General features: G+C 48.2%; 1 protein-coding gene across 5 annotated transcripts; it reads right to left on the reverse strand.

The window, feature by feature from the left end:
• Nucleotides 1–3333: 3333 nt before the first annotated feature.
• LOC148639769 (maestro heat-like repeat family member 5) lies at nt 3334–13372 on the reverse strand. Of its 5 annotated transcripts, XM_088621482.1 has the most exons (20): nt 13201–13361; nt 12697–12794; nt 11609–11751; nt 11124–11258; nt 10749–10911; nt 10426–10524; nt 10135–10262; nt 9685–9831; nt 9183–9275; nt 8744–8866; nt 8507–8632; nt 8025–8147; nt 7522–7670; nt 7247–7367; nt 6387–6575; nt 5996–6145; nt 5619–5690; nt 5199–5295; nt 4629–4694; nt 3334–3550 (listed from the first exon to the last, which is right to left on the reverse strand). In XM_088621482.1, exons 2-20 carry the CDS (start codon nt 12785–12787, stop codon nt 3468–3470), a joined length of 2298 nt encoding a protein of 765 aa, XP_088477608.1. In that variant the 5' UTR covers nt 12788–12794; nt 13201–13361; the 3' UTR covers nt 3334–3467. The 5 variants fall into 5 exon arrangements, with proteins under 5 accessions (XP_088477608.1, XP_088477606.1, XP_088477604.1 ...); XM_088621480.1 differs by lacking the exons at nt 3334–3550; nt 4629–4694; nt 5199–5295; nt 5619–5690; nt 5996–6145 and having other exon boundaries at nt 6249–6575; nt 12697–12930; nt 13201–13369; XM_088621478.1 differs by lacking the exons at nt 3334–3550; nt 4629–4694; nt 5199–5295; nt 5619–5690; nt 5996–6145 and having other exon boundaries at nt 6249–6575; nt 12697–12933; nt 13201–13369.
• Between the last annotated feature and the right edge of the window lie 2932 nt (nt 13373–16304).

Raw genomic sequence — 16304 nt, forward strand, 5'->3', positions numbered from 1 at the left:
GAATTTCTCTCTGTCTTGAGTGGAGAGGAACTGCCTTAGTTTTGTGATATTTCTTACCTATAGGAAGCATGTTTTAGATACTGTTTTAACATGAGAGTTAAATGAGAGCCTCGTGTCTAATATGACGTCTAGGTTACATGCAGAGTCTTTGAGGCAAATTTTTAAATCCTCTGAGTTAAGTGCTGAAGTTATAGTAGTCCTGTCAGTATTGATGCCTCCAAACAATAGAACCTCAGTTGAGTAACAAGTTTTCACACATCCTAATCTTTACTTCATTAATGCAATTAACTAAAGTGATAAGAGAAGAGTTGTCATTTGGTGTAAACAAAATGTATATTTGAGTGTCACCAGAATATGAATGAAAGTTAATATTATGTTTTCATGTTTTCCTTCTCTCGCGGCAGCATGTAAAGAGAGAACAATATTGATCTAACAACCGCTACCTTAAATTGATCAGGTACAACGCCTGATGCAAGGGACGTGTTCATCATACTAATTATAGGTCCTGCCAGTACTTCGAGGGAATCTTTGACTAGCTGAGTGGGGATGGGATCTACCGGGGGGTCTGTACACTAAAAGAATGTATGTAGATGATTCGGGTGCTATTTTAAGGAGCATTGCTTCAAATGTGTGAAAGTCATTAATAGTTTTTTATTCAATTCTCAGAGACTTACTGAAGATGGCTGCTAGGCCACCTCCATGCCCTGAGCAAAGAGCTTTCTGTAAAAAAGTTTCGCCATTAGGTGAGACTTCAACTAAAGGAATAGTGTCAGTGGGTCGAAACCAGGTTTCTGTTAGTAGGCAGAGGTCAGAGTTGGTGTCAAGAACCATATCATTAACCAGAACTGATTTGTTGCCTAGTGAGCGAACATTTAACAGTGAGCATTTTATGGTAGTTTCATGTTTTAACTGATTTAGGTTTACCTTCCTTTAGGTTTAATTTCCAGTGGAATGGAAATTAAAGTGTCAACACAGGAGCCCCTAAAGGAACGTCTGAATTCTAATCTAGGTCTAGTGATAGTTGCAATACTCTGTCTATTCACACTCATAGCTGGTTCTGGATAGTAATGTGATTGATGGGATGCCGTGTGGTAGAGAACCTGGGTCGGTACAGGAGGTGAACTAGAGCTGGGAGTACAGACAGCACGCGATTTAAGATCACATGGCTGAGGCCTGGTTGGTGCTCTTAGTAGTCAAGCAAGCAGCTTCTCTGCTATATTTTGGGATATAATTAATGATCCCCTCTGGTTAAGGTGGAGACCGTCCCATTTATAAAAGCCATTCCCCAAAAATGTCCCAATTATTAATAAAGGTTATTCTATTGTATGCAACCAGTGATTTAGGGAGTTTAGCCTACTATAGGGTATGTCCCCTCTGTATAAGATTGGTAAGGGACCAGACACAACTAAATTCCGAAATGTTTCTTTGTGCTCTTTTGCACATTTATATCATTTGTTCCAGCGTGAACAACCAAGGTGGAAGATTCATTACTGGAAAATGTGTCTAGTTTCGCCTCAATGTCAGAAACTCAGGCCCCAGGAAGGCATTTTACAGAGACCACTGCTTTGTGATGGTTAGGATTTCTAACATTCCTGATTATCAAGTCGCCAATTATGACTTGGCACCTTATCTGCATCAACAGAGACACTGCCTAAAGCAGAGAACCTATTGTTGAGTCTGATTGGTGACTGGTGTGCAGGGGGTCTAGTCCTTGAGCTCTTAGACCCCTGTCTGCGACCCAGGGCTCACGTGTGGTTCCTGCTGGTGCCGTCGCTGACCTGGAGACAGCTGGGCCAGGAGGGACTGCAGCCACTTCTGAAATGACTGAGTGTTCTGACTGAGCTGAATCTATCCATCCCTCAACCTGGTTAATATCTAATAGTGTGCTAATGCACCCCTCCAAAATGGGAATTCTGTCCTACAACTCTACTATAACTAAACATTTCTGGCATTTAAAATTATCAACACAGTGAAGACGTGAGCTGTACATGGCTTCACGCTCGTGACAAGTCAACGTATTGCTCACAGGCCAGCAGCAAAACTCACTAGGTACCACAGAACTCTCTTTTACCAACTTCTTGTACTGGAATACAATCAACCTCTGCTAACTGGCAGAATGGGGAAATGAAAGACGCAAGGAAGTCCTGCACTTCATGAACAGAAGCGACAATTCATTTCTCCTGAGATCTGCACTCTGTACATAGTCTTCTAGTGAATACAAACCACCCATAAGTTAAGAGGCTTGAACTCCTTCCTGCTCAGACCGTCATGTTCACACAGTAATAACTCGATCTGCCCAGGAGAAACAGCACTAGAACAATCCGATCTGTGTGACCGAGCCTCAGCACGTCCCTGCCTAGTGCAGTAAACAGCTATGACTCTTGAATCCGCAGTGGAAAAAGAAGCTCAGAAGGTGAGATTTTTTCTTCGCTTCGTACTTGAGCTCTTTAAGTCAGTAAAATTGGAACGCGCTCCTGACTGCCGAATGTTACGTCACAATCCTGCTGCCACTACGTGACACATGCGCATAATCAATGATTACAATCATTAATATTATTAATTGATTGAAAGTTATTATACAACTTAGTATTCTTCCTGCTCTCCCCACAAGCAAATGGTTCTCTTATTTCCAGTGTCAGTTGGAAAGTGTGTGAAGACACAGAGCAGCGCTTCTTCTTTATGACATGACCTCAGACATGCGTCTCCCCATGATCACTTCAGACTGCAGCTTCCTCCCACTTTCCACAGACCTGCTGCTTTGTCTTTCACGCTACACCATCACCGTGGCTTTTCCTGATCATAAAAATCTCCAACCAAACCAAACCAAGACAATTCATGTTCATTTGCTGCACCGATTGTATGAAAGAATGATCTAGATTTGCAACAGACAGATCTGTCTGCTATACAGTGCATTATAATGTTCCTACTTGATTCCCTCACACACAGACCTCGTGCTCTCAACAATCTGTAAAAGCACATCACACTTTCAGAGCAGCTCGACTCCCAGCATACTGCAGCAGGGCGGCGGTGTGAGAAATCCCTGTGGGCCAGGAGAGCCAGAGACCTGCCGCTGTGCCGCAGGAGGTCAGCGGACTGATGGGTGGACAGACTCGCCAGTTTGGGCTGAAGCTGAATCACCTGAGCTCTCCTGCGCCCCTCTGTCTCTCTCCTGCACTTCACTGCTCTGTATTCTGTACTTCTGTGTGAAACAGCTTGTTTCCAGCTTCTCCTGTCTGAACACTTGCAGACTGAAGACAGAAAAGCGCTTCATACACTTCAGTGTTGGTTCAGCACCATTCATACATTCTGGAATGAAAACCAGCTTCTGTACACGTTGTGTAATTTATTTAAAAACAAAGTTGTGTGTGGAGGAGAGAGAGAGGTGTGCTGTCTGGTCCAGAATAAGCTGGGACGCCCAGGTGTCTCTGCAGTGGCTGGGGAGGGGCGCCCCGACTCCAGAGTGCTGCTCAGGGCCGGGTGAAGAGCCCCATGGCTTCAGCAGCCCTCTCCCGCACCTGCGGCTCTGGGTCCTGCAGCAGGACCCTCAGGGCTGCGGGAGGAAAGAGACGAGGCTGTTACTCGGGGTCCTGCAGTCCTGCTCAGCTCCTGACACACAGCTGCAGTGCTGATCCAGCTCTTGCCCAGCAGGTGTGAGTTAGGAGACACTGTGAAGAGCAGCAGGTCTGGACCTCATGCAGTGGGGTTAAAGAAGGAGTGTGAGATCCTTTCTGTGTGACATCTGTGTTCTCTTCAATTTCAGAAGGAACAGTAGTCAAAAATGTCAAACTATGAAGCTGGAAGAAACGGCCACACTGTAATTCACAGACCGCACAAGTCTCTAAAAAGAATAAAATAAAGCAGAGCTACTACAGATGTGCAATTCCACAAAAACCTGCTAAACAGGCCAACTATACATTTTTCATCTCCATGCTCTGAACTTCTCAAAACTTTGTACACTGGGTATCTATGGTGTGAGAGGCTACAGCCAGAATTTCTGGTTAAACAGACTCTAAACTACTAAATACTAAGCCACTGAAGCTAAGCAGGTGTGAGCCTGGCCAGTAACTGGATGAAAGACCTCCTGGGAAAAACTAAGGTTGCTGCTGGAAGAGGTGTTAGTGGGGCCAGCAGGGGGCGCTCACCCTGTGGTCAATGTAGGTCCTAATGCCCCAGTATAGTGACGGGGACACTATACTGTAAACAGGTGCCGTCCTTAAGATGAGACGTCAAACCAAGGTCCTGACTCTCTGTGGTCATAAAAAAACCAGGGTGTTTCTTGAAAAGAGTAGGGGTGTAACCCCAGCGCCCTGGCCAAATTTCCCATTGGCCCTTACCAATCGTGGCCTCCTAATAATCCCCATCTATGAATTGGCTTTATCACCCTGCTCTCCTCCCCACTGATAGCTGATGTGTGGGGAGCGTTCTGGCGCACTATGGCTGCCGTCGCATCATCCAGGTGGGGCTGCACATTGGTGGTGGTGGAGGGGATCCCCATTACCTGTAAAGCACTTTCAGTGGAGTGTCCAGAAAAGTGCTATATAAGTGTAAGCAATTATTATTATTAATTATTATATACTGTACAAGAACAACTGGTCAACATACTGGACACAAAACACAAGCATCGTTACCTCGCTGAGCTCTTCTCAGAGCGAAACAAGAGCAGAGTCTCCTCTGCAGCTGCTGCACTTGGAGGCCTGAAACACAGAGGGGTTGAACAGCAGAGCTCCTGCACACACAGCACCACACAGGATACTGCACCAGCGCACACTGCCAACACTCTGAATGGAGAGCAGCTCATGGAAATGTGTTTCCTGGTGACATTGGTAAGTCTGATTAACCTGCCTCATTACTGACAGAAAAATGCATTTCAAACACTAGACAGACGAGGCTGAAAGTGGTGCCCAGTGTCCTGCTGCCGAAATGAGACTACTGTAGCTAGACATACTAGAGCCTTCTAACTAGAGGCCTTTTACTAGTGTGACATATCAGAGCCTGAGTCCTTTGAGAAAACCCCAGTGATCAAACACCTTCAGACTCAAACCTGTTTCAAGGGAAACCTACAGAGTAGCGTTTTAATGCTTGAATTCCCATCCCGGCAATACCCTCATCACTAACCACAGCACAACTCACTTTTACCAGTGGAGCATCATCTCTACACTGAGCCTCAATCACTCTTCTCATTGTCACTGAGCTCTTACCAATGAAGATGGCAGCACTTTCCCGAACCCAGGCCCTTCTGCTCTGTGCACCCTGGAGTGCAAGCCTCTGGGCCAGGCTGAACTGCCCACTCGTTATCTGGACACAGGGAATATTGCAGGGCAGTGTGAGACAGCACGCTACTACTGTACAGGAGCCCCCATGTGAGAGACAGCCCTCCATTACACATAAACACCTCTAATCCATCTAATGAGAGTGTATGAACTCATCAGCACTACTGTGATTATAATCTGGATATAAACTGCTACTCACTGTAATTAGTGCTCAGTGTAAGTCTGGTTTAGCACAAATATATTTCCTAAATCTGACACAAGTCTTTGTGTGTTTGTGTCCCAAAAGCAGGGTGTGCTCCCCTCTCTCACCAGCAGCCCAGAAGCCAGCCCCAGGAGAACCTCACTCACCAGGATCCTGCACATCTCCTTCATGGACAGCACACATTCCAGGGTGAAGTGCTGTAGGACTGTCCAGCAGGCCTGGGGAAATCCACATTGTCAAAACCAGTTTATCTTGAAACAGAGCCCAAATTAAACAGAAACTACACAAATGTCAGAAAATAGAAGCCAGCCCTGAAACCCTTTGACACATCCTTGATAGTAACCCTCTGAATGTTTAGATTTACAGGCTACAAGTTCGTACTGACTGTAGGGTTTTTTTTCTTCGCCAATTGCAAAGCTGGTCAAACACTGGATAGGTGACAAGTATCAATATCAAAGAAGGACGTGAGAAGACCCATAGTCCCACAGGCTCAGCCCAGCCAGCGGCAGCTCTGTGTCTTTACCTGGATGACCTCTGGGCTGGGGTCAGTCAGGTTCAGCAGCACGCTGACCAGGGAGCTGTGGACCTCTTTGTTGAGCCGGGCTTTCTCAGAGCCCAGCCTGACCAGCTGCCCCAGCAGAACCACTGTGACTCTGCGGACCTCCAGGCTCTCCTGTAACACAGACACAGGACAAGAGGGAAACTTTACACACAGACACGCACAAACTGTCACCACTTATTTCTCCTCTCAGGGCTGGAGTCTGAGCCCACTGTCACTGTAGCTCAGTAGCTCAAAGAACAAACACTGTAATCATGGATATCCAATTGATTACAATTACAGACGTTATATTTAAATTTAATAGACAAAAACAAATGACACAATATTTGAATAAAGAACATCCTAAAAAACTTACACTTTCCAAGCAGGGCCTGGCTCTACAGTACACAAAGGGCACCAGTGCTTTGGCTTGACTCTTGTCCGCGATGGACAGGACAGTGATCAAGCCCAGTAGAGCCCGCAGAACAACTGGCTCAGCTGGGGTCTCCTGCTCTGTCAGGGCTGAGCTCTGAGCTGCCAGCTGCTCCTCTGTGTGTCTGTGGATCTGAAGACAGGAGGACACCAGTCGGCCTTCATTCCCAGTACTGCTGGGACAAGGGTTACACTGAGGGAGGGTCATGCTGGTCGCTGCTGGTCAGCAGAAGGGACAGCTAAAATTGACGTGCTAGCCAGCCACATCTGAAGATAATTGTCCACCACGCCTGACTCAGGTGGTTCAAGCTACACAAGCCCTTGGTCTGGCAGCGCTCAGGAACTCGGCCAAAAGTCTCAAGCTTCTCCCTGTCTTCCGACTTTGCTCCTCGGATACTGGCCCCTAGCTTCACCCTGCCTTTGTTGTCTAGATTACCCTCTTGTGCTTGTGTGCTGTGTCTGTCTGTTTACAGACTGTGCTTATTACCATCAGCTCTGAGTTTGGAGTTTGCTGTGTGCTGAGCCTCTGTGTTCACCCAGCTTTGATCTGGCCTGTTCTGGACGTGGCTTTGGGCTGCTGGTCTGCACCACGCTTTTCTGTGCTCACCAGCCTGTCCCTGTGCTGCAAACAGGGAGCTGTTTGTTCACACAGCCGCTTGCCTGTTTGCTGGTGTCTCTCTGCCTGCTCTTGGGCAGCGACATATTACAGGGAGACAGTACCTCCGTGCTGTAGCTGTCAGCTGTCTGACTATCTGTCCTCTGCTCAGTTAGAAACACCAGCAGATGGGCTCTATAGTCACTTACATCCAGTTCTGGATCATCCACCTTCATCTCCCTCATCAGGCCGAGATGATCAGCCAGGTCCTTCACGGTCTCCGAGACCACCTGGCTGGTACTGAGGACCTGCCACACCTCCGGGAGTGAGCTGTAAAATACACCCCCAGCTGTCAGTGCAGGGCTCTGCATTCAAACTCATTCTCAGAGCTAAAATACACAAACACTGACGCCACAACACAGTGCTGTTGTTGTGATGCTTTTATCATTGCAAAGAGCTTCTCACTGTTAGAATTGTGCTCTACCTCTCAGAGGAAGAAATGAGGGTCACTAGGGACTGGATGGTCTGTCTGAGGTCCTGTGCAGCCAGATATAATATCCCCTCCCTCAAACTCTCTTCCAAGCTGTCATCCAGAGTATAACTACTGCCGATGAATTGCAGCAGGTCAAGAGCCTACAGGGAACAAGAACAGCAGGTCAATCTCAGACAGATCACATGAGCTCTGTTACACTGACTGTTGAAGTTGTCCACTACTGCCCCTTTGTTGCAGTTCTCAGTGCTGTCTTCAGAGACAGGACACAGGATCATGTCACTAGGTGTGAACAAAGGAGTAATTTTCTGAATACTTCTGGAGCAGTGTTTCCAAAAAGCTAAAAACACAACTGTATTGATCAATAGCAAAACAGTTTCCCGTCCAATCACTTCTCAAAAACTATCTGTTCTCCGATTCACAGTGACAGGATACAGCTTGTCCAGAGCATCCGTGTAGGAAAACAGCAGACAGGCGGCTTCGTCAGACACACTGACCATCATTGTCGCCAGGAGCTTGGCCTTGGCAGGGAAGCTGGGAGCTCCGGAGGGACTGGCGCTGCGCACTGCCTGTGCCATCATGCCCACACTGCGGCACAGGCTCAGTCTGACACTGGGCTCCTGCAGGGGGACACACAGCAGCTCACTCACTGACAGCCCAGACGCCACCTCACCTCCACCAGCCCTGGGCTGTGATGGACACTCACAGCCTGGACAGCCTCGGACACTGTATCCCTGTGTCCTCCTCCCCAGAACAATCCAATCAGGTTGAAGTATAATTAACAATGTCTACCCAGACACTGCAGGAAAGTAGCAGAACAAATAAGGAAGAACTTTTGCCTGAGAGTTGTTACGAATACCTCCCTGCGTTAGAGAAGCACATTACAGAATGTATCAGTGGTTGAATACACTCTTCAGACAGGAGCTGTGAGGTTCTCTCTGTCAGGTCTCTTGTTCTTAAAGGAGGACATGTTGCCTACCTTACTGGTGACATGGTGTCTCAGTCTCTCCATAAAGTCAGTGTCCATTCTCTGCAGTAGATCCTCTGCAGGTGCTTTAAGTGCAACTTGCCCATAGCACAGAATCAGGGCACAGGTGAAATCACTCTGCAGTAACAAGCATGACAATCCAGATCAAGGTGCTGAAACTTGTAGGTAGAAGCTGACATTAAGAGCAGCTTCTGTTTGTCTGTCAGGACTCTGATGCAGTACACCTACCCTAGAGCCCTGCTCATTGCAGGGGAAGGCTGGGTCAGTCAGCTGGGTCTCCAGTCTCTTCAGCACAGACAGCACCACATCCAGGTGCACACTGGCACACAGCCCCATCAGCACTGCCAGATCCTGGGACACCAGACAGGCATCAGAGCACTCTTACAACACCCACAAGGGCATCATGCACACTCTCTCATGGACTGCTGTTCTAATGCCATGATAAAACGAGCCGAGTCATCAATATCCGTTCAACTGAATGAATAAGGGCTTCAGCAGTCAGATACACGGCACTTCTGTGTTGCCATGAGCTGTGGAGAGGGGTAGATCACAGCACTGAGCTGCTGTCATTGATGAGGCTCCTGAGGGCTTCACCCCTCAGACAGACACTCTTACTGACTACTGTGACGTCTGTCTGTGCAGGTGAGCGGGCTGCTGTCCCCATTACCTGGGCGTGGACCATGGTCAGCAGCTGCTCCAGCTGGGATTCCAGCACTGGTCTGGCCTTCGGCACTGCTGCCCCCACAAGCACACTCAGACTCTGAAAGAAGAGCACGTTGGAGTCAATCTGGAGAGGCACTGCTGCTTCATCAAGAGGCCTCACTCTCTCAGTGTATGCAATAACACGTTAGCATTAGGATTTTGGTAGTTTGATCACACACAAAAATCTGACAGAGCAGGATAACGCCTCCCCTGGACTCTACCCCTGGCAGATCCATCTTGTTCACACCCTTCCACAATCACATGGGGCACCACAGACCATAATCCTCTTCTGCACTGGGCCTCACCAGCACATCACTGGAGCTTGTGGACAAAGGGACACTGGGAAAGTGCTACTAGTGATTGTTTGGATCTACAATTTAAGGAATCAAAATACATTTTCTAAAAGAAACGGACCTCGCAATCCACAACCTGTACACCTAAAGGCCCATCATCGGTCACAGCCCTACCTTGTTGATTCTGGAGTAGCTGATGTCCAGCTCAGCTGCATACAGTGGCTGGAAGGCCTGTAAAACAGCTGGCAGCTCACTCTTAAACTTCTCCTCAGGGAGCAGGCAGCACATAGCTGCCAGGGCCAAGACAATGGCCTCCGTCACCTTCAGACAAAACACAAACACCATCATCCTCAAGGAAAGGATTCAGTCACAGGAAAGCAAACTTGTCTAAAACCACAGACAGTTAGAACAGCTTTGAGCAATGAATAAAACCTGCTTCATAAGTGCACCCTATTCAACTTTGCTTACTGTGATCTGAACCCTGGACCCTGATACCCTTCCCTAATACCTGCATGGACACATCTTTTCTTGGCATTCAAGTCCATTCTTTCCTCCAGAACATCTGAGAATTCAGGATGATTAATAAGATGTCAAATAACCTACACTGGATTAAAGATCCCATACCTTTGGCTCAGAAGATGGCAGCCATCTGTGCACTATATCAAAACTTATGATGACCTGGCTTGAACAGTCCTGAACACACTGCCCGGGACCCTGGAATTTTGCCCAGCTCTCATACAGGCCTTCCAATGCTGACAACACAAGAGAGGAACAGCCTGCTACACTCCTCAGATACATCAAAGCAGTCCTGTAGTTCAGTGGGAAGCGGTCTGAACAGGCCTTGTCAGTGGATTGCCAGTGGAACCAAGCATTGATAACAACTGTCCCCCTAAATGAGACAGCTTGCACACTTACCAAAAGCCATCATTGCCTTCATTTTATCAGTCACAGCAAGGGGAAGAACAGGCACCAGCAGGTCCAGAAGTCTCACTATATCCCTTGCTATGTCACGACCTTCAAAGAAAACACATTTCACACTAGGTAGGGACCAAGGCTCATGATAACACTAGAGACTCAGAAGCGGCATGAGTAACAAACACTGAGCCTTCATAATAAGCTCATGTATCAGGGCTTGAATGGACAGATATGACCAGTATCATGAAGTTTGAAATACAGCACAGTAAAAAATCTGGAATATATCTGTGCAGATCACACCCCATTAGCAGCACAGAACTTACTGCAGTTGCGGGAGATATCTCCTACAGCATTCAGCAGCGTGTGGTGAGGGAGCACTCCGGGCTGGAAGAAGGACAGCACCATATCCATGGTACTGTCGTAGTGGTCTCTCACCACACAAACGACAATGTTGCTGGCTGGCTGTTGCCAGTCAGGCAGCCATTTCTGAAACAACAGTAAAAAGAGATCAGAGCGTCTTGGGAGTCGATAGTATTGCAGTTGAAGCTGCAGCTTGGATCAAGCCAATGAGCACACAAGTTAACATACAATGATTTGCTTCCATTAGATGCATCATGTGTGCTACAGGCAAGGAAACAGACCACAGCACTACAGCAAGACAACAGTTCGATAGGCAGGAATAAAAGGGGTTTACATACCGGTGACATCGTCATCTCATTCAAGGCCATCGAGACGGTGCTCTTGGCCAAGGACTCATCCAGATGCTGCGCAGATGTTTTGCGCAGCAGCTTCTCCACTGCCTGGAGGACAGCAGAGCGATGGGCAGTTGTCACCTAGAGCAGGGAAGAACCAAAGCCAGGGGTGAGACTGCTGCTCTCATCACAGCACCAAGAGTGTCTGTTCAAAGGCTTCTCCTTCAGGGCCAGTCAGCCTGGCCAACGGGCACTTAGGGTGAAACAGCAGAACCACCCCAGCTCACCACACGAGGGAGTGGAAACACACAGAGAAACCCCAGGCTTCCACTCAAGCACATCTGTCAAGATGACAACACGTTAGGGCTTATCTTCTGACTTCTAGTTGTAAGAAACAGCAGAGACAGTATCTTGGAGCACACTGGGCTCCTGATTAGAGTGCGTTTGCAACGAGTATGTCAGGAGGTGTGCAGGGAGCTCCTTCATGTTACCTGGGGGCTCTCGAGGAATCCCAGGATGACTGGCAGTGTCCCCTTGGTGTTCCTCTGCAGGAGGGAGAGCAGCTCTTCTATCAGGAGCTTCCCAGATTCCTCATCAGAGCTGCTCATTCCCTCCAGAACAGCCAGGACCTCATCTACAGCAGACACACAGACAGGGGAAACACTGGTGTCGCCGCAGCACAGACTTCTAGGGAGAAAACTCTTAAACTGACCTGTTGTCTGAGGGACCTATAACCCTACTGACACGTGTCTGAGAATTAGAAAGATGAAAATGATTTTTGATCCACAGCCCGTAAAGGCTGGGACTCTTTCACCCCGGACAGTTTTCCAGTAGAGAGGAATACAGATCTGCTCTAAGGGCAGGAGGCTTCAGAGTGCAGGGTTTTGTTTTCATGGTCCTGAATAACAGCTGCAGCCACTGGGACTTCTGAACCCTGAAGAGCCCACAAAGAGAGCTGCTCTCTGGGTCACATCAGTCCTGTTAGCAGCTGCTCCTCCGCAAACAGAGGATCTCAGTGTTGAAGAAGAATCAGGCAGCAGCTCTGCTCCCAGGTGGAGAACCTCCTTCTGCTGCTCTAAGGGGATTAGAGCCTCTAATTCAGCGTCTCTCACACCCAGTCAAAAGGACTTGGACAGATCTTCATCAATAGATTTGCTTTTCCCAAATTTACAATTAAATGTAAATGAAAGAATAATTGCAGTACATCACTCAGACACAGCTCATTTCATAACCACTGTGAGTTACTCATTTTAAACACTTTCAATAGTTTCATACCTTACATGGATGTTAGTCTTCTTAAAAATACTCTCATACTAAATTATTTTATTTTATATCTTATTATTTTAGCTTAAATCTTCTGTTTATTTTTGCTCAAATCATCATTAGTTGAAAAGATGAGGAGACTGCTGTTGCTTTCCCTGCCTCGAGCTGAGGAGACCTGCAGGGTGACAGCGAAGAGCCCCTCAGGTCAGTCAAAGCTGAGCCCAGGGATGGAGTCCCAGTGGAAAGGGAAGCCAGGAGTCAGTGTGTGGGGGGACTGGCTTCAGGGGGCACTGGTCTAGATCCAGCTGTGTCATACCTGGCCCGGGGCACTGGCAGCCTGTGCGCTGCACACAGGAGGAGAGCCACTTCACCCTGCTGGGCTCACAGCTGCACTCCTTCGGGCTCATCTTGGACCTGTCAGTCAGCCAGTAGAACAGCACAGTGAAGCAGGGAGCTGGGCGGCGCTTCTCACACACTGGGAGTCAAGGTACTGCTGACAGGCCAGTGCAGACCCACTAGACACCACAGAACTCTCTCTAACCAGCTGGTCCTACTGGAATTCAACCCAACAGGCTGAAGGGCAGACACAGGATATTGAGAACACAAGCAAATTCTTCACATCAGTGAAAGCAGAGAAAGGAACAGAAGCAGCAATGAATTCCTGTTCAGATCTGCACTCTGGGCTTTAATAAAACTCCAGCAGGTTAAGAGCTTTTAACCCCCTCTCACTGAACACCGTGTTAACACAATAACCGCTCGATCTGCCCAGGAGAAACAAGAACAATCGGATCCGCGATACGGAGCCTCGGCAGGTCCCTACCTCGTCCGTAAACCACCAGGATCTTCAGTGAAAAGACAGAGAATATTGACAAGCCGTGTCGAGCTGAAGTGTTTTCTTCGCTACGAGCATCAGCGCTGAGCGACTCAGCAGCACCGGAGCGCTTTCCCGGACCGCAATTGTTGCGTCACAATCCCGATGTGTCGACTTCACGCTCACGTTTAATAAGTCATTATAATCACTATATTTAATTATAAAATTACAATTTTATATGCTTTCTGATTTTTCCCAACTCTACCAACAGAAGCACTAATTGTCTGATTTCCAAAGTGTCAGCCGGAAAGTTTCAGAAAACACGGAGCGGAGCGTCTTGCTCACGATATGACGTCAGACACCCCTTCCTCCCTCCATCCAGACTCGCCTCTCCCTCCTCTCTCACACGACTCGCTCATCAGGGCTTCTACTGTCACTCCAGTCTCCTGCCAGACCTCTCCCAGACACAGCCTGCTCATTAGTCCTCCTGTGACCCAGACTCGCCCTGCAGATCTGCTCTCCGGCTCCTCCTCATGGTCACTCCGCTCGCTCACGCACAGACCTTGTGCTCTAACCAGTCCGCAACGACACATCTGGTCTTGAAGCAGCTCGTCTTGCAGCGCCCTGCAGCAGCGCCACGGTGTGTGAAGCCCTGCGGCCGGGAGCAGCAGAGACCCGTCGCTGGGCCGCAGGAGGTCCGAGACTGACGGTCCTGCGGACCCGCTGGTTCTCATAGCGGCGGAGCGGGGCTGCAGGTCTGCCCTCGGCTCTTCTCCGCAGTGACAGGAGGCAGAGAGAGCCGCGCCTCAGGAGCCCCACACGCCTCCACAGGGATCAGCCGCAGGGAGACGGTCGCTCCTCCGACACACAGCCGCTCACAAATAACGGCTGCGCTCCTCTCGCGCCCTCAGCGGAGCGGGCAGCCGCGAGCCGGAGCCGGAGGAGGCGGAGACGCCGAGCGCTCGGATCTGCGACTCAGCCAATCAGAAGCCGCTATCAGCAGGGGGCGGGGCTTGAATGAAGAACAAGAATACAGTATAAATATTTTATATTATTAATATAATAATAAAACAGATGGATATGAAAACAGTTGTCAGATACACCATGAGCTGGAGCCATTTCTGTGTGAAACAGCTTGTTTCCTGTCTTCATGACAACTTGTCCACGACATGAAATGAAAAAGAACTGAAGTTGAAATGGTTTTTTCCTCATTTGACTATAAACCCAAATGGCTGGAGGTTTAACAGCAGGATATGCAACATGTGTTTCTTCCAAGTGGTCATTTTCCTTCTGCTTCTAAAACCAACTGAACTCTGAGAATTTTTATTTTAAGTACATTCATTTCACCAGAAGAGTAGTATCAAAAAGCAGCTGCACATAAAATAAGCACTTCTGTCAGAACTCGTCAGTTTCATCTCTTGCTGAACAGGCAAAGTAAGCTTTCCTGCAGGCAGTCACTTTCAAGATTCAAGATGTTTTATTGGCCATATACAACAAGTGTGTTGGAATGCCTACTCGTTCAGCTGTACCCAGTAACAGTGGAGGAAAAAGAAATAACAAACAGACATGGACAATACATTTAGACAATAGACATTATAACACACCCAAGACAGGACATAGTGCAAACAGTGCAGTACCTTAAAGTGCAGGTGCTAATTTGAGCTGTTTATAATGCGGAGAGCCCTGGGGAAAAAAATGTTTTTGAATGTATTGGTCAGTGTTCTGACACTGCGATACCTCCTACCAGAACCCAGGGGTGAAACCAGATCGTGGCCAGTTTAGGTCCCAGTTTCTGTGAGACACCCCCAGACTGTCCTGATCTGAGTCTCCTGTGGGACGGGTGGTGACTCGACTTTTGCAGCAGAGCAGCTGTATGCTGGGCTGATTCCTTACCTTGGTCTCGGTCTGGCTCAGAGCCCTCAAGCCCAGAACAGACACACTGATGGTCACACGCAGCTGGAGATCCGCAAACACTATCAGACCGATATCCAGTCCCTGCAAAAGCATCTGGAGACAAAGCGAAGGAGACCGTGAGTGAAGCTGAGGCCAGCCTCACACTGTGAGCTGCAGGTGAGGCTCTCCAGGCCTGCTTCTGGTGAGCCCTGCTGTAGCTCAGCCCCAGTCCTGCTCCTGGATACCCAGGGCGTCGGTGAGGTTTCCAGGGGTCTTCGAAGCAGCAGCTCCTGAAGAGCTGGAAGAAGCTGTAAAACTGGTCCAATTAAGCCAATAATGAGCTAATTGAGGTCACTGAAAGTCCAGCTGGACTGAAATCCTGCAGACACACAGGAGTGGGGACCCTGGTCACAGGTTTTCATTCCTGCTGAGCTCTTAGTGTATCGATGGAGCCGTTTGCTGAGCTGATCAGCTGAGACTCCAAGTTAGCTCTTCGATCGAACATCTACAGCCCTTTAAGCACCTGAAAAGGGGAGTAAAACACCAAACGGAAGAACAAAGACAGACAGAGAGAAGCAGCGAAAGGGAGGTGGATTTTGTCCTGATCAGTTTTGGGGACCAGATTCTGGCTGAGAAACTTGATCGTTTGTTATATCAATGTTGTAAGAGAGCTTGCAGTTCCGTTATTTTAGGAAACTCTGATTATGGAAACATCTGTCCATTTTCACTTCTTCCAAATTAGGGTCACAGGGAGCTTGAACCTGTCCCAGCAAGCAAGACGCTTGTCAGGATACACCCTGGACAGGACACTAGTCCACTGCAGGGCAGACTCACACAAACACAAACACAGACACGCACACTGGTGGTAGATTTCAGGAGGAACAAGGTCAAACCTACTCCTGTCTACATCCATGGGAGTGGCGTGGAGATGGTGGACTCATACAAGTACCTGGGACAATAGACTGGAATGGTCTAAAAACATCCAGGCCCTCTATAAGAAGGGTCAGAGCCGACTTTACTTCTTGAGGAGGCTCAGGTCCTTCAATGTACCGTTTTTTATGCAATATATGCCAGGTACCCGTGCAATACATTTATATTAATATCTATATTTACATCTATGATTATATTCATATATGTGTTCATATATGTGTTATATGATTTGTCTGGGTCCTGTTCTGTTCTAGTTTGTTCTTTGTGTGTCCGCACTGTGAGTAACTCTT

Source organism: Lepisosteus platostomus, chromosome 26, assembly GCF_059453375.1.
Source record: "Lepisosteus platostomus isolate fLepPlt1 chromosome 26, fLepPlt1.hap1, whole genome shotgun sequence".
In the NCBI taxonomy this organism is placed as follows: domain Eukaryota; kingdom Metazoa; phylum Chordata; class Actinopteri; order Semionotiformes; family Lepisosteidae; genus Lepisosteus; species Lepisosteus platostomus.

Bases quoted from the DNA above. Each gene is read 5' to 3' on its own strand.
- LOC148639769 (XM_088621482.1), bottom strand. From the start codon at position 12,787: ATGAGCCCGAAGGAGTGCAGCTGTGAGCCCAGCAGGGTGAAGTGGCTC. The intron at 9,276-9,684 runs GTAGGGCTGTGA...CTCTTCTTTCAG, and splicing joins GCTACTCCAGAATCAACAAG to AGTCTGAGTGTGCTTGTGGG. The intron at 6,146-6,386 runs GTAAGTTTTTTA...TCTGTGTTACAG, and splicing joins CCAGGCCCTGCTTGGAAAGT to GAGAGCCTGGAGGTCCGCAG.